Source organism: Epinephelus lanceolatus, chromosome 23 (assembly GCF_041903045.1).
Source record: "Epinephelus lanceolatus isolate andai-2023 chromosome 23, ASM4190304v1, whole genome shotgun sequence".
NCBI lineage: Eukaryota > Metazoa > Chordata > Actinopteri > Perciformes > Serranidae > Epinephelus > Epinephelus lanceolatus.
The window spans coordinates 7,652,301-7,674,324 of NC_135756.1; the positions used below are offsets into that span (position 1 = coordinate 7,652,301).

General features: G+C 40.7%; 2 protein-coding genes across 2 annotated transcripts in view; one reads left to right on the forward strand and one right to left on the reverse strand.

Moving 5' to 3' along the window:
- nrip2 (nuclear receptor interacting protein 2) overlaps positions 1–13,919 on the forward strand; it is a 76,291-nt gene extending 62,372 nt beyond the window's left edge. Inside the window, exons 5-6 of the mRNA XM_033614537.2 lie at positions 5,209–5,261; positions 8,953–13,919. Coding sequence (XP_033470428.1) covers positions 5,209–5,261; positions 8,953–9,069 — 170 coding nt within the window. The 3' untranslated portion in view covers positions 9,070–13,919. The remainder of the gene's footprint in view (positions 1–5,208; positions 5,262–8,952) is intronic.
- Positions 2,597–22,024, reverse strand: part of itfg2 (integrin alpha FG-GAP repeat containing 2) — a 52,339-nt gene continuing 32,911 nt past the window's right edge. The window contains exon 12 of the mRNA XM_033614536.2: positions 2,597–2,684. Within this exon, the coding sequence (XP_033470427.1) occupies positions 2,677–2,684 (8 nt within the window). The 3' untranslated portion in view covers positions 2,597–2,676. The remainder of the gene's footprint in view (positions 2,685–22,024) is intronic.

A 22,024-nucleotide genomic window follows, 5' to 3' on the forward strand; every position in this document is an offset into this window, starting at 1 on the left:
CTGGAAAACCAAAGATCAAGGATGTGGCAACGCGGCCCTGCCACGGCAGCCGCCCGTGGGCAGACAAATCTGTCTCCAGCGTGCCATTGTCCAACAACCTCGAATCTGTAGGGGAGGGGGGGCGGACACGACTCGCGGCAGTATTTTGAATTTGAGTGCAGTAACTGTTTTGGCCACATTCTTACATACAGCGCCTTTAAGCAGTGTTGCCAACTTAGCGACTTTGTCGCTATATTTAGCAACTTTTCAGACCCCTCTAGCAACTCTTTTTCAAAAAAGCGACTAGCGACAAATCTAGCGACTTTTTCTGATGTTATTGAAGACTTCTGCAGACTCTGTTGTGAGAGCACGTATCATTCTTATTCTTCTCAACGAGCAGCAGATGCTACCGTGGGCTCCTCTCTTGCCCCAAAGAAAGCACTCACAGACAGCCCAGTCCTCCCTCCCAGCAGCAGTCAGAGCAGGAGATGTTAACCCCTCCACATCCAGACTGCAAGTGAATTGCGCATGTGCGGAACCGCCGCTGGCTGATCTATCGCTCTGATCCCGACCTGGTTTACAGTCAGGGTGGGATGTAAATGTAAAATTTTCTTTGTCTAATATAAATCACTGAAAGAAGGTTCATTTGTAGTTCTAAACATATTCAGGGTGTTTTTTTTACTCAGTTTTTGTCTCTCCCACAACGTTATTCCTCTCTCCTACAGCAGCCATTACAATTACATGCATATGGACAATTATGCAAATTAGGCAATGACGTCATTTAGCGACTTTTAGGACAGCCAATAACTACTTTGTTGTCAACAGTGCCTTTAAGTATCATCTCAGTTTTTCTAGAGCTGCCTGGTAGCAACACAGCATGAGTCACTGCTAATTATTGACATCAACACAGAGGCTATTGTGAAGCCGTTACTCGTTACAAGCAACACAGCATATGCTACGGCTAATTACTAATTAACAAAACGGACGCCGTGCACGGGCCATGACTAATTACTGACACAGAGCCTCGTGCTCAGCTGCTAACTCAACTGCTAACCACACAGAATGCGCTACACTATTTGCTAACTAAACGGACGCCGCGCGCGCACTAACACACACACACACACACACACACACACACACAGGCCACGACTAATCACTGAAATAGAGCCTCGTGTGAAGCCGCTAACTCAAGTAACGTCACAAACAACACAGCATAAGCTACAGCTAATTGCTAACTAACGGATGCCGCGCGCGCACACACGCGACACGGGCCGCAACTAATTACTGACACAGAGCCTCGTGTGAGGCCGCTAACTCGTTACAAACCGGTAACGTTACACCAGTACCATGCAAATTGTTCACCAAGCGCCATGAATGTGCTTCTGAGGGGGTGAATGTTATAAACTCTTAATAATTTCTTGCATTTCTTTTTACTGAAAGTTTAAAAAGTAACGTAAGTTAAGACCTAAGGACTGTAACTAATGTTAGGCTCGACTATCCTGTGTTTAGAAATGTTACAGACATAAATTAATTTCTTCTGAACCAATTTACGAATTGGGTTAGATTAATAATGTGATAAATGCAACCACTTGTCTTATTTCATTGTTCCTCGCCTGCTTCCCGCCTGCTCCTTGGCTGCCCCTCATCCAAATGACGCGCTGTTACTGTACTGCCACCAGGCCTGATCCTGACTTTGCTAACAAACAGTAGTCATCCGCCATTTCTCCTTTCACCGTTCTCAAACTGCTCAGTTAGTATACCTCTTCTTCTGTTAATAGACAGCTGCAACCGGGTGGAGCCCCTGCTCAAGTTTTTAAAAATATTATATCATAATTATTAGTCCCTTATCAGATCAAGACGAAATTTCAACAAGCACTATTTTTACGGCGCATTAATATTGCTGTCACACCACGGTCATGATCAGTTTCTGAGAGATCCGGTTAACACTGAAAACTCCTAAGTCTCAGTCTGTTGTGTTGACACATTGAAATTTCCATTTCACTGAACTGGCTTAAAGCCTTGAGTTGGGATATCAATAACTCATTAAGTTGAAATTTCATAACTCATTATGTTAATTAGAAGTAAATGATAGAAACAAGTTATGATAACTTATTGAGCTTAACAATTTTTACAGTTATATTATATTTCTTGCATATAATAGCTATGTTCATAATATATTCCTTTTATTTATTTAAATGTGAATGTATGTATTTATGTAAATGTGATTGTAGCTAATCTTAAAACCTTACCAAAACAATTGTTGTGGGATCAGCATCAGGACCAAAAGATGCGACCACAACAGGAGGGTCCATTGAAGGCCTGGCCCCCAACACCTCATGCATGTCCCCAAAGAACTGCCAGGTAGCAGCTGTGACTTCACCGCCATCAGTTCCTGATCCTGTTTTGGGTTTTTTTTAGCTCCTGCAATAAACACACACATACACACATAGTAATAACTCAATATTACAAATAATGAAAAGAATTACAAATGATGCTTTAAGGCTTTTTATTTTTTACAGTAGACCTTGAGTAATTGTGATGGAAAATAAGTTAAAGAATACATGAACACATGAACTGTCATGCAACTCTGTAAGTTAGAAACAAATTTCTCTGATTACCTTATATTTTTTCTTTAAATTTTCCCACTTTTTGGAAACCTGCTGTGGGGTGATTTTCCCTCCAGACCAAGTTCTCTGATCAATGTCCTGTATGATAACAAAAATGAATAGTAAATGAATAGTAAATGAATAGTTAAAACCAAGGGCGTAGGTTTGATTTTCACGTTGGTAGGGACACAAAAGTGCTCCATGGCGGCGACCTGTATGTTGATGATTTTTTAATGCAATTTCACATCACGCGAAACTGATCACTGCTTTATAATGCATATTTAGATATCTACACTAAATACAAGAATGTCTTGGTTAATGTATTCTCTGTTATCAGTTACATGAATATACACTGATAACTTCACCACATCTGTCCGTATGTGCTTCCCAGGGTAAATTATAATAGCTATGATTATCAAGTTTTAATAGAATCTTTTTCAGGCCCAGTGCTACCCACTTGATAGCATATTGTCATGGTTGCTTCGGTCAGAGACGTAGGAAGGAGGCAGTCCTTTTCTCAGGCAAAATTTGACATACCTGCAAAGAGTTGATGGCAGAAATATTTGGGCAAATCAGCTGTCAGTCTTACTGAGTCGTTTATATATAGACCTAATAAGCTTTAGCTAGGCAACAATCAAAAAGGCAGAAAACAACTTCAGGATCTTCAGAATATTTTTACTTACCCCTAGTCACAATGCTGAATCTCACTATCAACATATATCCTTCATGATTCAATCTCACCTGTGAGGCTCCTGTCTCTCCTCTATCTCCTCCTGTCTCTCTTCCATTTCCTTCTGTCTCTCTCCCTGCCTCTCCTCCTCCATCTCCTCCAGTCTCTCTTCTACTTGTCATCTGACACAAAATATATTGATGCAAGACATGTGAATAGTGGGACAATTTGAGATGCAACAGTCACAGATTCTAATTGTTGTAGCCTGAGGAAAACTTACTGTGTCTTTTATAATTGTGTAACTCATTAAACAACATCTGAATGTATATAGGCTAAAGATGTGAATGTGAACGTGCGCATCTGAAACATACCGAACCCACAACAGACTGTGAAATATTTCCCATGTAGCTCCTTTTTCTGATGCCGTATATGAGGAAATGTTAAAAGACAGAGCTCAATAATCGTCCACCTTGATGCAGGCAAGGAAAAACATAAATAACCAAATTGAAATAGTCAGATGCATGTGTCACCTGGTAAGGTTAGTTTAGGTGAACAGGGGAGCTCATGAACTTTCTTGACCTGGGAAAATAGTGTGCCAAATAATAATAATGAACACTAATATAACAATTGATTACATTTGAACAGATTGCAAAATATTTAATTTAAGGATTTGTAACACATTTAAAAGAGAGAACAATTTAAAAAGCCTAAAATGAGCTGATCTAAAACTAGAAAAGCACTCAGAGAGTGCAGACCTCCGCCAAGTAGGTGATATTCCCTCCCCCTCTGCATCAGATTTTGCAGCCTGCATCACAGTTAGGTTATTTGCATCACTATCATTATTAGGTTATATATGCCTTCACCATGGAGACACTGTGGTGTATTTATTTCGTTTTTATTTTGTACCAACACAGAATATAATATGTTTTTTTTGTATTTTTCACTTTCTTTTTTTCCAATACAGAACATTAATTTCAACTTTAGAATTACAACAATATTTAGCAAGTAGAGCAAGATGTGCTGTCCGGCCACCAGATGGCGCTATTTTCACCATCTTTAGAAATTGGAATTGCTGCTGAGGCTGTCAGACCATAGACTTTATTATTTTATCCACTTTGCTTCAACCGATCACCACCAAAATTTTTATCATCTGTTCCTTCTCCCATTATCCACCTTTCCTTAAAATCTGTTCATAACTTTTTGAGTTATTTTGCAGACAAACAAACAGACAAACAAACAAACAGACCAACGCCGGCGAAAACATAACCTCCTTGGCGGAGGTAACAAAGAGAAGAGCCAAGAACAAAGTCAGTGCAAACAGAACAAAAAACTAAAGCATAATTCTGATTGTTCATTAACTAATTACATAAATAGCTTGCTTGACCTCTGTACTCACACACATTCCCAAATATCACAAACTATAAATGTGCAATCTAATTATATAAATGTATGTATGTTCTGTACAGCCTAATTTTTTGCATCATTTTGATGGAGGCTCCAAATAAGCCCAATGGATTTCCTGTCCCTCTCCACACTGCTCGTCTTTGTCATTCTTGTGTAAAAATAGAAATAAAAATAAAAAGGTTGTAAAGAATTTGGTTTCAAAATCCGAGGGCTATAACACACATATCCAGATAATTGTGGGTACTGAAAGTGTTTCAATCGTCCCTGGTCTCCCCTACTGTCTCGATCCTTAAAACACTTGCCTGCCTCTTTCACGGATATTAAATTCTCACCCAGCTCCATAACTCTCTCTTTGCAGCCCCAGAACATAAACCCATCCTCATGAGTCCATACGCTGATCAGCACTCATTAACACAAGAATGAATAATTTAGTTGTGTTGACGATTTAACCTGGATTCAGGTTAATGTATGCGTTTTCAGATGAGGATGTTCGTGGATGGGAATCATAAATTCACTCTCTCCCCCTTATCTTTCCTTTTTCACTTTCAGAGGATGAGGCGTTTGAGCTGTGCCTGGGTCTTCAGACTCTGTTGGAACTTAACGTAAGGTCCTCATTTGCTTTGCTAATATTTTCTCTGCCTTATCATGTGGCTTTTGGTGTTTTTTTTGTTTTTTTAAAGAAGCAGCTGAAATGGTCACATCGCTTTTAAAAATAAGCAAAAGGGAAGGAGAAGAAGAAATAAAAATGCTACTGTGATTGAAAAAATATACAATTTCAGGGGGAAAGATGGAGGTAGAAGTTCTTAAAAAGAGATGTACTGTCTGTGGTGTTATCTGTGGGGAAAAGGCTGGTGTTATTTCTATCTGCAGGATCCCCACTGTGCAGGTTAAACCCAGATAAGAGCGAATTGAGGACATCTTGTGAGGTGGAATTTTTGAGTTTGCACATTTGAAAATGCAATTTAAACCTAATAAAAAATACTCACTGGGAATCTGAAGGTGGTTCTCAGTTATATCACTGTTACATCTGCTGCATCTGGTTAATATCCTCCTAAAAATCTAATTAGAGTGGGACTTCGGGGCATTCAGGGAACATGAGCTCTTTTTTTCTTCATTTTGTAAATTAGCCTTTAAGGACTTTGTAATGCAAGACGAACATTGCCCCTGAAGCTCACTCCTGCACTGAACTGTCTCTGCAAATATTCATAAACAATAAGGTAATTTATTATGATTACTGGCTTATAAACGATCAGGGTTTACTGAGATTTTTGAGCGACAAAAGCAACTCACCCGTTTGCTACTGACTCAGAGATAAACATCGTCCTGATGTTAAACACTTCTACGAGTGCTATGTTTAAGTGATTATAGCAGCTTCTGATGATATGCTTTTTTCTTATTAGAATATTTTAAGCACCAACAATCAGCTTTACTTCGTTTTTTAAGCAAAAACACCAACCATTCCCTTGTTTCAGCATTTCAAATGTGAAGATTTGCTGCTTTTTGTTTTATTTGATCGGTTATTGAACTGAATATTTTGGGGTTTTGGATTGTTGGTCCATTTTAATCAAAGACATTACCTTTGGATTTAGGATGTGAGGGGCGTGTTTCACTATTTTCTGCCTGTGTTGACTTAATATTTATTCAACCCTTTGAAACCTGGAGCAGCATCCCTTTTCTTGTGCTGCTTTCTATGTGACACCTATCACAAATACTTAAACCCTTGAACGCTGAGCAAATTGGTGAAATTTCTTTCAGCAACATGGGGAAAAAGCAACTTGGTAAGAAATCTCCCACAAATTGCAAAAAAAAAAAAGGGGTTTAGAAAATTATTTAAAAAAAATAGGGAAAAACATAACAAAAAATATTTATAATAATAATTATTATAATTATTATTATAATTATTTCATTTTAAAATTATGTTACAGAATTATTGTAATTTTTAAGCACACTTTCCAGGTCGTTTTCTTTCTTCTTCTTTTTGCCACTTTTTTTTTTTTTTTTTTTTTTTGTTTACCAATCTTTCGCCAGTTTTTTGGGTCACTTTGTCTTTTGTTGCTCATTGCCTTCCACCCATGATTTTGAAAGAAATCAAGTCAGTTTCCTCAGGTTTCAAAGGGTTAAGAGTCATCAAAATAACTAAAAATGACACTGATCTCATCAGCCCAAAAAACTTTAAACACTCCCAGTGAAAACCAGTGCAGGCTACATGTTTTCAAGCCACTCATCCCAGTGCGATCAATACGTCACTGCAGCAGTGTTTATATCCTACCACTAGGGGGTGCTAAAATACAAAATTTTACGCACATAAATCTATATGTAGTGGTTTTAAAGGGACAGTTCACCCCAACATAAAAAATACATATTTTTCCTCAACACATTCTCATTGTGACCTCGTCACATATCGAAGTTTGGTCATGGAATTTCCACGTCCAGATACGTCGTGCAAGGTACCCTGGGTGTGTTGGTTGTTGACGTTCTGGAACACCGTGTCAGTTTCTGCCTGTTACATGCATTTTTTCCCTCCAACAACTAGGATAGGTAGTTGGGTTTAAGCAACAAAAACCTTATCTTACGGGATGCAAACACCGCTCTCCTGGGCGAACGTTGGTGTTTGTTGGACCCATTCCCCACCCCTCTGGCATCCCTCTCCGGCTTTTGACGCCTTAACATTCATCCTTGTCCCACCGTGTTTCCCCCTGACAGCTGTGTATAACGCAGGCATTAAAGTACGGCTTTCTTCATCGGTGTCTGACACCGCACGTCACTGGCCAAGCATCAGATTTAGATGACATCGGAGTGAGCCCGGGTTGTTTTGGAGATGTGTTGGAGATATCGGCCATAGAAATGTCTGCCTTTCAAAAATACATTTGAAGAACTCAACATCAATGTCTCTTTCCAGAAATCATGACCTGGTTACTCAAGATGATCCACAGACCTTGTTGTGAGCAGTTTCATGTAGGAACTATTTTCTTTCTACTGAACTACACCTGCCAACTGCATCACTGCGCAGAAGGAAGCGTGCATCTACTCATGGACAAGAGGCTTGTAAACATTAATCGTGACCTTCTCGGCTAAGTTGAAACGTTAGCTAGCTTAGGGGTGCGAGGTAAGCACGTCCATGAGTAGATGCACGCTTCCTTCTGGGTCATGATTTCTGGAAAGAGACATTGATGTTGAGTTTTTCAAATGTATTCTTTAGGCACTTTGAGCACCACAAGCTGAGTGCCATCTAGTTCCATTATAAAGGAGAGAAGGCAGACATCTCTACGGCTGATATCTCCAACACTCTGCAACTCACACCAAAACAATTTAGACTGATAAACAGCACTACAGGTAAGAGGAGAAATATTTTGTTTTTGATACTGGGGCAAACAGTGTCTTTATGTAATTTTATATAATTGGTGACTATGTTACAGTCATTATCTTCTGAAGCTTCGTCAGGAAAATATTAGATATTCGTCTGTCCAGATGAACAAGAGATACTCTTAAATGTCAGAGGAACTGTAGCTGGAATGTTGAACCAATAACCAAGACAGTATGGTATTAACAGAACAATCATGTATAAGTGTATGCAACTAATTCGATGAACTATAGAGGGACTGGGTTTTTCATGGTGATATGGATAATGTACAGCATGTATCTCAGTTAAATTGGATGCAGACTGATTTAAGAACATCAGCAACACAAGGATAATGCATGAATCTGATGTGTTGTCTTCAAATTGCTTTTTTGTTTGTTCAACAGTCCCAAATCCAAAGATATTCAATTACTGACAATATAAAACTGAGAAAAGCAGCAAATAATCACATTTGAAAAGCTGAAAATGAAAGAATATTTGGTGTTTTGTTTATTAAACTTCTGTCTACTGATGAATCATTTTCTATCTATTGGAGACAGACATTAGAATTACAGTTAAACTAAAGGACAAAGCTAATTTGAGCAATGTAGTGCAGTGGTTCTCACTTTTTTTTTTGCTCACAGTTCCTTAAAACAAGGCAAAATTACTTTCACTATCAACCAGTTTAGTTTTCCCTCCCAGAATGTTAATTTTTTTGTAATTTAGGAGTCCCCAGGGGGTAAAAATATCTCGTATTTCACAAGAAAATATCATTAATTACGGAGAAGCCTGAATAAAGAAGGACTGTTTTGCATTGCAGAATCCATGTTCATTGTATTTTATCTTGCTATTATCTGCTGACCCCTCAGATTTGTTGTGCGAACCCTTTTGGGAGGATTATCTCCCTGAGTCACGACCCCCACTAATCATGTTCCACTGTGTGCTTCCTCTCACAGTGCTGCCTGGACCTGAGCAGTCGGGTCCTGAAGCTGGAGGGCTGCGGCGAGGAGCTGCCCTTCCTGAACCCTTCGACCGACAGCCACTGCCAACACGACACCAACGAGAACCTGTGAGCCCAACTCGACGGCGGCAACCACTCCCTCGAGTCTCGACCGGTTGCAGCAATGTGGCGCAGTGCCGTTTGTGTCTGGACGAGTCCGATCACAGTGTCTCTCACACACTGCCAGAACATGGATGAGCATCGGCCACCGTCGTTCTTGAGTTTACATCATTGTGTTTGTAGAATTAAGACACTCACCATGATTATCTTATATTAAAATTAGTCTAGTTTACAGAGCGGGTGAATCCGATCCGATCTCTGAGAGTCTAATCATTCTTTATGATTATATTGTATATTAAAACCAACTTCTCTGCTTGGGTACGCTGATGATCTTTAAAAGGGAAAACCATTATAATCAATAAAGTGAACTTTAGTGGAATATTTTGTGATTTGGCTGAACGAAAATGACTTTAAATCAGCAAGTAAATAAAAAATGTTCACTGTAAATCACTGAAGATGATCCTAAAGGAAAAGTTTAACATTTTGGGATAGTTCTTACCAAGTGAAATGAGAAGATATCACACTCATGACTGTGCAGTAAATACGAGGGAGTCCGGTGCCTTACATCCTGCGCCACACAGAGCGTTGTGTGCTTCATGCACATTTTTGTTGGGTCACTTTTTGGATAAATTAGCAAAACCATAGCTGAAAAAGTTGTTTATCCACCTAATATTCGCCTTAACCCGAAAATTAAACCAACAGAAAACCTCATGCCTGTTGCTTTGTTTCCACTCCCGTATGTAACTGGTGCCCGCAGATTCATTAATATACGGATGATGCCTCTAGTGTCCAACGCAAGGAAGTGCATTTCTTTACAGATGGATAGAAACCTGATAGAAACTACCTGTAGCCATGAGAGAGAAGCTAATTATGTCCGTTTTTAGCCATCAGGTAGTTTGGAATATGAGCTTGGAACATTACTGGGACAAAAACAAGAGCAATTTTGTATGGCAACAAACACATGAATATGTTGGCCTGCCAGGTATGTGGCATCTTTTGTGATATAGGCTATTTAATTAAAAAGATGTATGAGCGGTTAAACGAGTCAATGACGATCTGACTGTGTAACAGAATAACATTACTCAGATGCACAATGTGTTCAAATTTGATAAACAAATTCTTTTTATTTAAACAAACTCACTTGACGATCAACAGGCAACTGAACAGAAGGAAATAGCCTGTTAGCTAGTTAGCAGCCTGTTAGCAAAGCTAGCACACTTAAATTTTAAACATCCAATATCATGGAGATTCCCATGGGAATGAATGGACTTCCAAATGCCTCATCTCTGTATATATACGCAAGTGGAAACAAGGCATAACTGTAACTACAAATATAGACTTTTTTTTATGTTTTTTTTTTTTTTTGATCATCAGCTGGGATAGGCTCCAGCCCCCCCGCGACCCTCAAGAAGATGAAACGGTTAGAAGATGAATGAATGATGATGAATGATTTTTTTTTGATCATCAGTTTACGAAGATACATTTAGGTTTTTGCTTTCTGTAACGTTAGTGCTAGCACTGCTCCAACCACAAATAGATTTTTACCTCACTGCTGATAAATTCTCTTAAATAAACTGACCATCATAATATTACACTGAAAAGTATGTAGATGGACTAATTTATGTCCAACAACAAAAATCTATGGGCAAGGGGAATCTGCAACTAGCAGACAGACTGGGAACAGATCAATCAATGAATATTAATAAATTAAAAACACATGTACGGGATATTTCTCTGATTTTAAAAAGTTGGCTGTGCAGATTACGCCCTTACTAAACGTGACAAAAAAACCCGATCGACGCTATCCAAAAGTGTCTCGCGCCCAATTATAAATCAGGCTGTAGTCATCAGGAGGTAGAGGGGATGGTGGATGGCGTGTCACCTAGGCGAGACGACTGCAAAGCTGCAGAACACTGTTTGACACCACCACACAACAAACCTGGTTGTGTTTTAGCGAGACACTGGTGTTTTTTTCAGCGGCTGTTTAGTCTTCAAATGTGGGTGTTTTTTAGCAAACCATCGCTGTATTTCCACCAGGAATAGTATGATAAACAGCGGCTATTTTCTTACCAAGACATTTATGTGTTTCTTGTGAAGACAGTGCCACAAAAAGTGGCAAAACATGAGCTTTTTCTAACCATCACCGAGTGGTTTTTGTGCCGAAACATATCCACACTTTAATCACAGCATTGTTGAAATGTAAAGTTTCAGCGTATCCACGACATGATAACTTACAAATGTAACATATCTGTGGTTTGTAGAAATGTACAATGCAAACGTAGAAAGTAGTCTGCACCTGGCTGAGAAATAGTCTATTAAATAAACCCGCGTAACACCGCAACTTGGCATCTTTTCCATTTCAGTGATGATGATGACGTATGAATTAAACCATTAAACCTTGTTTGACTGACATTTGAACTGAGCCAGGCTAGCTGTTTCTCCCTGTTTCCAGTCTTAGTGCTAAGCTAAGCTAACCAGCTACAGCTTCATATTTACTGTGCAGACATGAGAGAGTTATCAATCTTCTCAACCTAATCTCGTCAAGAATGTGAAAATGTTTCTTTCCCAAAATGTCAAACTATTCCTTTCAGAATCAACATGACTTAACTATGAAGTGTCGGTACTCAGGATCCCCTTTCCTAGTGTGTAAGAGGAACATTTGAGAAGTTTTCTGTGTAATTAGGTTTGGATCAGGCTACCTCTTTTAGAGACAAGGACGGGTTCTCATCTAGAATTTTAAAAAGAGATCTGAGGAAACCACCCCCTTTTCTGATGTACTTATATTCAGCTTTGTAAAGCCCCTTTGCTCTTTTTTTCCCCATCAAAAGACTGATGTGGTGAAGTTTTCCAGGAGCACATTTCCAGTCTGTCATGACAGCCTAGACTCAATTACAGTAGTTCCCTATAAATCCCTCCTGATAAAAATAGACGTCAGGCCAGCCAGCAAAACATATTTGACTCAGCTACAGAAATATCAAAAACATTCCATCTGCATGACTTTGTAAAGTTCTGCCTTTGTATAAGTCTGCATGTTTGTGTACTAGTTTGATTGTGTCTGAAGGGGCTGTATGTGTGTGTTTACGTGTGTATGCGTGCGTCAGGAGTCGAAGCAGGGTTTTTCATGCCTTGTTTTGGGCTTGTGTTTCACATGGGGAAAAAGTGGAATTCGTCCTATCTTCCCCCCGAACTGGTCCGCCGAGCTCCGGTCTGAACAAGCTGCCAAAAGCCGACCCCAGCTGCCTTCCCTCTCTGCCTCTTTCAGGAGATTTTCATCACTCAGCTGAGGCTGTGCTCTGTGCCAAGGCCACTCTTCAAACTCATCAACCTCTCTATTCAGAAGACCGGTCTTCTTTGTGTATTTACCACCTTTTTTTGGCTGATGTTAACTTTGACGCCTCATGTTTGTCCCAAGAGAAGAACTCCCCACTACAGTGTCACCTGCCTCTCTCGTCTCTCAGTGTTTTCATAGTTTGGAGAAGCAAGAACTGCCTCAGATCATGCTGTGCTTTAACAACACCTGAGCCGTGCCGTGCTTTTGACTGTGCTACAATATCCATCAAACCTCTTCATGGACAACCGAGTCGCCAGAACAAATTTTGACACAGTACATTTCTACAAACCATGAATATGTTACATTTGTACATTTCATATGTAGCGAATATGTTAAAACATGAACGTTTCAATTTTCAGTTTCATGTTTAGACAATGCTGTGGTTATCATGAACTTTACACACAAAACCACTTTGTTAGTGTTAGGAAAACATCATTAAAATACATGACTACAAAGCTTAAAACAACCATTTGGTTTCTACAAAAAGAGCTGGTAATGGCCTGACCTGTTGCTAAAAATTATCTGTTTTTGTCGCTATAAACACGTCCCAGATTCTTGTTAAAAAGGACCCACTCTTGTCATTACAAACATGGCTGGAAATGTTCTGAACTATCATTTAGAAGTACTCACTTGTGTCACTGCAAACACAGCTGGACAAGCCCCGAGCTGTGGTAAAAAAAAATAGCCGTTTTTGTTGCTACAAACACGTCTGGACATGCCCTGTTGTTAAAAAATACCCAATTTTGTTGCTACAAACCCAGCTGAAAATGCCCCAAACTCTCATTAAAAAATACCAGGTTTTGTCACTGCACGGCTGGACATGTCCCAACTTGTTAAAAACTACCTGCTTTTTTTTGTTGCTAAGAACAGGGCTGGAAATGTCCCAACCTGTTGTTAAAAAAATATCGGTCTTTGTCAGTATGTCCCGACATGTCATTAAAAATACCCAATTTTGTCACTACAAACACAGCAAGAAATGTTCCTAACTCTTGTTAAAAATATCCAGTTTTGTTGCTACAGACATGGCTGGACAAGCCCCGACCTGTGGTTAAAAAATACCCACTTTAATCACTACAAACACAGCTGGAAATGTGCCAACCTATCATTAAAAAAGGAAGCTGGAAATGTTCTGACAAAAAATACCTGCTTTTGTTGTATGCTAGTCTCAAACAGTGGTCTGCTGCTCGCCAGCTGTCTCACTCAGGTGTCACACCATCCACCATCCCCTCCCCTCCCCTCCTGATGAGAAACAGAGCTCATACACATCTTATCTCAACTACGTCATATACATGAATCATACAGTTGTAGCATATCCTTGGTTTGCAGAAATGTATAATGACAACATTTTATTCTGGTGACTGGGTTGTCACGGAGGTCATCATTGCGTAGACTGGCAATGTTTGTTTCTCTTTGATGTACTAGTGACCTTCCTACGCCGTATGAGAGGATTCAATGTATGACAGAAATTTATTTTTGGTGTTTCTCTTCTTCTGAACAGTATTTTCTCTGCCTAATAAAAATATGTATTCTGGCTAGCTCTGTTTATATTCATAATCTTAACGTTAACTGACACAGCATGGAGGAGTGACGGGCCTTTTGGAAGCGCAGAGCAACATCATGTGAAAGGGCAGACATTTAAAATCTCTGCTCTCCCGTCTGTCTGAATAATGTGAATCAACAGACTGGTTGTGGGAGGACTCCGCTAGAGACAGAGCAGCCAGCTTCTAGTTTTACTGGACTTCACATTCCCATGGTCTGTCCTATGTGCCCTTCACTGGTACATCCTGCTAAATAAAGAAGCTTGTCAGAACAGAGAAAGCAGATGTTCCCACAGCATCAGATGGCTTCAGAAGTTCACCCCTCTGACCAGTGACGGCTCCCATCTCACTGTGATGCCCTTCTTCCATTACACAGACAGAAAAAATCCAAGTCAAGTCTGTCAGAGCAAGTCTCAGATTTGAAGTCCTGCAGCTCAAGTCCAAGGCTGCAGTGGTCAAATAGTCTTTTTGCTCAGGAATGTTTCTGACTGAGTGAACCTGGAAGTATATAAGTGCAGCCAAGATAAGAGCTGGGCGAATTATTTAAATGCTGAGAACAGGAGCTTCGGTGGTGCCTTTCTTATCTCCTTTAGCAAAGGATACACTGGACCATCCTTTATGAAAGGAAAGGAGATAACACCGTCCCAAAATTTCTAGCAGCTGCCACTGAGGTTAACAATTTAGCAAGCTAATGTAATGTACATCACTGTAATGTAGGAAATGCAATGGCTGAGGAAAAAGATGAGGCCATCGGGAATATAACCAAATTTTAGATTTATAAAGACCTTTTTAATACCACCTTATTTATTATTGCACATTACAAGTTAACGTTCCACCTTAAAAGTTGCCGGCAGTTGGCCCAGTGAATAAAGTTATTTTTTCTCAGGCTCCAGCTGCTGTGAGAGGCAGCAACACATCCAAAAATGGGGACAGTACAGAACGGTTCTGTTGGTACCATCCACAACTTTTCACAGTGGAAACGGAAAAAAAAAATCAAACTGAACTGTCCTGCTCGGTGGAAACAGGGCTTCAGTCACAAGTCTCCCTGTGCTTTATGCTTTATTACAGATGCCACTGTGACACAATACACTGCTAAATTAATGTGACCAGATGGTAACCCTACAGGTGTGCAGCCTGAGAAATGTCTATGAAATTAGTCACCATAGAACAAACCCTTCACTGGGACACATCTGCATTTGATCGGCAATTCATCCTGGTTCGACACGGCTGTCTCCTCACAAACTGCATTCATCTTGTCAGAGCTGTCAAGTGAAGCTGTTTTGTCTCTGTGTGACAGCTCCCAGCACCAGTAAGCCATGTGGGGAACATTACAGGAACATGAAATTACAGCAAACCTTGTTAGAGAAGGTCCCCCTCAGTACGCCCCCTCTCTTGTTTTGAATCACTTTGCACACCACATCCTGTTAGCACTGCAGCAAGTAACACCTCTGCAAGGAAAGTACATTCATCATGTATTCTCTCAGAAGACACACTGTGGTCACACTTTTCTTACTGTGTTCATGTCTTTAGATGAATGCGTAGCAGATGCTTTGTCTCCAAACCACAAACTGATCACTTGAGACGTTGCTGGTCATGACAAGAAGCGAGAAAAATGGTGGGTGCAAACTTTTTGACCTTTAAGCTGAGCTTCAAGCAGCGGCTGATGCTGGATTCTGTGTGTGCAGCAGAGCTGTTGCATAAAGCAGTGTGTCTCATCCTCACATACAGTATGCATGCAGAGGTTCCTCTCATTTACAGAGCAGATATTCACTCAAGATTGCAGTGGGAGAGGGACACACTGATGTGCAGCAGGGAATGACTAATGTAAATCTCCACCCAGAGGAGTAAAAGCACACGACATGGTGATCCCACAAGAATAAATTCTCCAAGGTAGACTTACAATACGCTGCCTGTGTGCTTAAGCACCCATGTTACTGTATTAACGAGTAATTACCTAGCAAAGGTCAAGTGTAGGAGTAGAACATAAAAATATGCTCACAATAAACAACCAAACAGTGTATGTTACAGTTATTGTAGTCTCTGCTCTCAACAATGCAATCAAGTGTTATCTTAGCTACTATATCATTTCAATGCTGAGCTATTAAAGGAGTCAGCTAGGTTTTATTCTATGTTTTCTTACTATCAAACATCTCAAAATATTAAATGAATTCTCTCCTCTCTTTGTGGCAGCACAAAGGCCTTTATTTCTTATTGAAGATGTACCTCTTAAGAAACAGCTCACCATCATAAAGCAGGCTTAGACAGTATCACGGTATTACCGTACACTGGGATATTTAGAAATCCTGGTGGTGTTATTTTCAATATTGTAAAATATACAGACGTCCTCTATTAAACTGATACGAAGATGCTGTATTGAGGTGATGCAGTGCGCAGTAGCGCCACTAGAGGTCAGTCTCTAATGGTAAAACAGGCAGCTGAGCTGAGAAAGCAGGCGACTGTGAGTGTAAGGGTAATGTTACAGGGCTAGTGAAAAGCCAGTAAGCAACGACAGAGAGACACAGTGAGGAAAAACAGCGTGTAGAGCAAGCGGTGACCTCTGAGGCTGAAAAATGAGGCCAATGCAGAAGCGCCAAAAACTGCAGTTCATCGAATGACCACTTGAGGCCGACTCCAAAACAGAGTAGAGCCCCAGGGTCTTGCTAACATTACTAACATTTGCTAATCATCACTAAACAAAATACAGGTGATGGGAATGTCATTAGTTCTGCAAGTGTATGTTCATGGGACTCAATAAAAAGTTGCCGTTTCACTCAGGGCCTCACGCCTTGCGTCATACAGTGTTGTGTTCCTGATGCGCGTTCTTGTCGGCTTGCATTGTATCGTCTTGTCACTTCTTTGAAAAGCTAGCAAGACCGTAACCTTAAAAGAATACTCAGACGATTTGGGAGTTATGCCCTTTCTCTGTCATTTTCATATTGAGACAACATGATGGATATCTTTTTTGTGTCTGTACGTCCAGTGGCTGGGTCTCAGCGGTTAGCATTGCGGCTTAGCTTATTGGATACAATTTAAGTCTATAGGGGGTCAGTAGCCTGCTCGGTAAATGTGAACAAATAAACGTTACAGAAACCTTGAAGCTGGCATTTCTGCACGTGCATTTAAAATAAACATGTTTAAACATTAATTCGAAAAACAAGAGTTGTTTTAGAAGAAGTTTGATACATGGAACTATAGTGTGTTTACGCCCTGCGCTGTGATCTGCGGAGGGATACACTGGTGAGCAGGCAAAGGCACAGACGTAGCCTGTAAACAAAACTCAGTTGTTTATTTAGCCTAACGATATCTCCGGACTATAATAGCTGCAGCGGACGACTTTGAACGTGATTTTGAGGAGTTTCTTGTAGCGGACACAGATCCAGAGCCATACCTGTTTGAGACGGAGTACACATGAGGAACTCCCAGGTGTTGGATGCTGAGCGGGCAAGAAGAGAGGCTGAATCCTCCGAGGCAGCAGAACAGCAAGGGGCCGAGGGGAGACGGAGGTCAGGGGAGGATTGGTGGTGTAGCTGCGGGGCTTGCCAACCTATGCCTACAGAGGTGGAATCATTTTGCTGCACAGAATGGGATTCGGTGCTACCATCGTTGGGGACGCTAGAGATATATCATCAGGGCCCTATTTCAGAAAGCAGGATTAGTGAAATCTCTGAGTATGTTGAGCCTGAGATGAGGGAAACTCTGAGTTTTCCGTTTCACAAAGCCAGCTCAGCGAAACCCTGAGTCAGTTACAATGGCAACATACTCCGTGAAGCAAACCTGCTGGCTCGCAGGTTTGCTTCATCTAAGCCTGAGGCTGAGCATGTTGCAGGTAGGACAGACATGGCGTGTCCTGTGTCCTAGTGAATGAAGTTGTGGACATTGGGGCACAGTTTATACAGAGGCTTCTGCGTAAGGAGAAGGTGATTAGAGCCCGTTTGGATGTCTCCCCGGAGGAGTGTCTGTATGAAGGATACTGTTTGACCTCACAGTCTATCATTTCTCTAACAATCTGTTCCACCCAGATATTTCAAATATTATATGGCCATGAACGCGCCTCTCTCAGGCTGAACATACTCAGAGTTGATTGAACTAATGCTGATCAGCTGTTCTGGAACCAAAAACTCAAAACTCAAAAAAAGGACTCTTGTTTTTCGAATTAATGTTTAAACATGTTTATTTTAAATGCATGTGCAGAAATGCCAGCTTCAGGGTTTCTGTAACGTTTATTTGTTCACGTTTACCGAGCAGGCTACTGACCCCCTATAGACTTCAATTGTATTCGATAAGCTAACCGCTGAGACCCAGCCACTGGACGTACAGACACAAAAAAGATATCCATCGTGTTGTCTCAATATGAAAAAGATACAGAAAGAGCATAACTCCCAAATCGTCTGAGTATTCCTTTAAAAGGTGTTTATTAACCTAACCTATCTAACTGTTATGTCAAACAGAGATGATTTTAAATATTTTTGTGATAATTTATTTACCAGAAGCACTTAGTTTTTTAATTCTTGGCTACAAATGCAACTAATGTTAGACTCCCCTTCAGATTTTCAAACAACTTCTACCTGATTGCTGATAAATTCTCAACTTGACCATCATAATGTTAAACTGGAAAACACACACCACTAAATAGCACTTAAATATACTGACATTTAGATAGACTAAATTATGTCCAACATCAAAAATCCTCTCAGATGGAGGGGTCTCTGTATTCTGATATTAATGCAGTCAATCAGTTCAGTATCAGTTTCCATGTATAAAGGTGTGAGACCAAATCTACACATTGTAGGAGAACACGAGCAGTACATTCTGTAAACCTTCACACTCATATACTTGTAGTTTGTCTAGCTTTACAAATAAAACTAGCCCATACTTTGCCACTCACTCCAACTTCTAAATTTTTTAGCACACCATAATGATTCAGGATTTTTCTTCTGTATTCTTACGTAGGTGAACACAGGATATCATATAAAATATAAACGTGCACTCAGAGTATGGGCCGAGATGGGTATGGAGCTCACTGAAGCATGAACTGCAACACCCTGCAATACCACACTTATGTGCGTGAAATACCAGGTCCCATTTGGTCATAAACACCAGTGCTGACAGTATGACAAACACAAATTTTGACCTGATGATGGTGCTGCATGGAAAGCCAGAAGATCACTAAAGTCAGTAGGATTGATCGTCTGGAGATCAGTATTTGGATTAGATTTCATGTCTATCCATCTTTTAGTGTGGACCAAAGTGTTGGACTCACGTACCAACACTGCTGTTAGCATGGCTAAAAATAAGACTTTAAGCCTCTGTATGAAACTCCAATTTGCAGTTTACTTTTTGGGTTTTCGCTTACTTCACATGATTAGAGTTTGTGGAAAGCTGGCTCGGGCAGAAAGACTTTTCCTTTGTCACAGACCTTTGATATAAGCGCAGCCAACTCCTCCATCCAAACCTTCATCACCTGTTTATTTACTCTGCCCGTCTCTTATTGTCCTTCATTTCTATCAATAGCATCTCCTCCTTCCATCTGGTGAAAGGTTTTTCTCTCCCACACACACACAGACAGTGCAGCCCTGTAGGCTCGATTAACTCAGTGGGAATGACCCACAAGCCTTAACCCCAGAGAGTGAAGTAGGGGTGCCGTGAGGGGAATATTGATCAGGTGTGGCAGCTTGGCTGTTATGTAACACAGCACCAGTGAGTGGGAGATCCTCCAGAGAGGGTTTGGAACAAGACAGTGCAAACACTTAAGCTCATGCCCAGAAAGAATCACATGGGAATTTGCATGCAAATGGAAATGTTTATCATTTTAGGCTATAGAGTGTAGGGACAGAAAAACAGGACTGACACATTCATTTCATGCCGGCGTTACTGTAATTACACAGTGATTGTTCAGATCTCTAAATACCATTCACATCCAAGTCATTATTTACGATTGAGAAACTGATTTTTCTGAAAGCTATATTCCAACTTGGCACTAAATGATATGAAAATGCTTGAAAAAGCAAACAAACATTAACGCTTCCTGAGCCAGTCTTTGTCCAAGATAATAAAACACACAAATTTAAAGGTGCCCTGTGGAGCCGTCTGTAAACAAACAAGTTATGTTCATATAGCTCTACGGACGTCCTCTCTGTGGGAGAAATATTTTTACTTTCCATGCTGTATATTAAAAAAGCCTGTATCATAATTGATTTTGTACCGCATCTTCAAAAGGCACTAACAGAAAATAAATTCCACATGCTGAAAAATGATGTGGAATTAATTAAAACATTAATTTTCTATTCATCCTTGCACAGACTACCTTTCATCCTTCATCTCAAAGCAACTCTGAGAGTTAAAAAGAAGCATTAGCCCGTCGTATTTTAGGCGTTCTGTTCCACTGATCAAAACACTGGTCGGACTTTTAACTGCATCCATAAAATATATTACATAAAACCAAACACTTTGCAGGCTACTCTGTATAAAAAGCACACGGTCAGACTAAAATCCTCTCTGCATCTGCTGGGATAAAACCACTTGCTATTAACGCTGCCTGTTGTGCGATTCATCTTGGAGCTTTCCTCCGGCGAGGAAGAGGGGATGATGAAACGCCACAGAATTAAGCCTGACGCAGACAAAATTGGATGCTGTTAATCAGTGGTGTCAGTTCCCTCAACGACTTGGAGCTGTTGATGAAACGTGAGGGAGCTTGTGTCAACCCCCTCCTCCCCACTTTGGAAGCTGGGGGTCCAGCTGTCTGTCAGTCAGGATCAGATCTATATTACCACACCCACCTCCCACTGTGCCACCAGGACCAAGCCTGGACACTGGGCAAAGGCTGGGGGGGATGTGCTTATAAACTGGCAGGATGGATCCAGACAAATTAAGAATTTAGAGACTAAAATAAAATGTAATTGAGTGTAGAAACATTGAAAAATATGGCCTAAAATATGACCTCTAAGAATCTGTCTCAACAGCAGTGGTGGAATAGGTACTCAGATCCTTTACTCAAGTAAAAGTACCAACACAGCAATGTAATACTACAAGTAAAAGCCTTCCATTCAAAGGGGAATCGAGTCACATGAACTGACTTCAGTCAGACTAAAGTCGCAAATTTGAGGACTTGAGACCATGGATGCATAAAAAGAACTGGGCACAGCTCTGGAGGCAGGGCCCTGCTCATTTCAGTGAAAGTTGGTCAGTGGCACATGATGCCAAAAAAGTTTGACTTCCCGGGTATAACACTACCCTGATCTTCTGCATCATTGGGTCCATAGAGCAGCCGCACTGGAGGCTTCAACCCGGTCTCATTCTGGAGTCATCGAAAACCGGCGCATGGCCAGTGACTTATGGTGTCAGACACTGACGAAAAAAGCTGTCCTTTACAATGCCATGATATGCAGCCGGTCACCATTGTAGTTAAACTGCACTCACCGGCGGGGGAAACGCAGCGCAACAAGAACGAAAGTTAAGGTGGCTAAATGTCCGAATAGGGTGGGTGGGAGTGGTGGTGGATGCGTCCAACAAACGCCAACCTTCACCAGGGAGAGCGGTGTTTGAGTCCTGTAAGAATAAAAAGCCCAACCTTCCTAAACCTAACCACATGTTTGTTGTTGAAGGAAAAAACGTCAATTCACGTTGTTGTACCGATGTAGTGCGTTTAATTTAAAAGAAGACAATGCGTGTAACAGGCAGAACTTGACACGGTGTCCGAGGACGTCAACAACCAACGCACCCAGGGTACCTTGCACGTTGTACTGTATCTGAACGTGGAAAGTCGATGACCAAATGTCGATATGTGACGAGGTCGGAGTGAGAATGTATTAAACATTTCCGCTTTACCTCTCGGCTAACTTGAAAGGGGATAAAATGATTTCATTGTGAAGCTCTTTGAGACTTCCAAAATGCTATTAGACAGAATAGATCAAACCTCGATAGTGAGTCTTTTTGCGAGGGGTTGTGATGCTCAAAAAAAGGGAAGAATTCCACTCATTCACAGACGTCTCTTTCACAAAGGCATCATGTGATGAACCTAGAAGCTGTAGTAGGGTTTGACTATTATGTCAAATTAGCTTCAAAGTCCAGAGCACTTCCTGGTTTCCCACAAGGAGGAAATA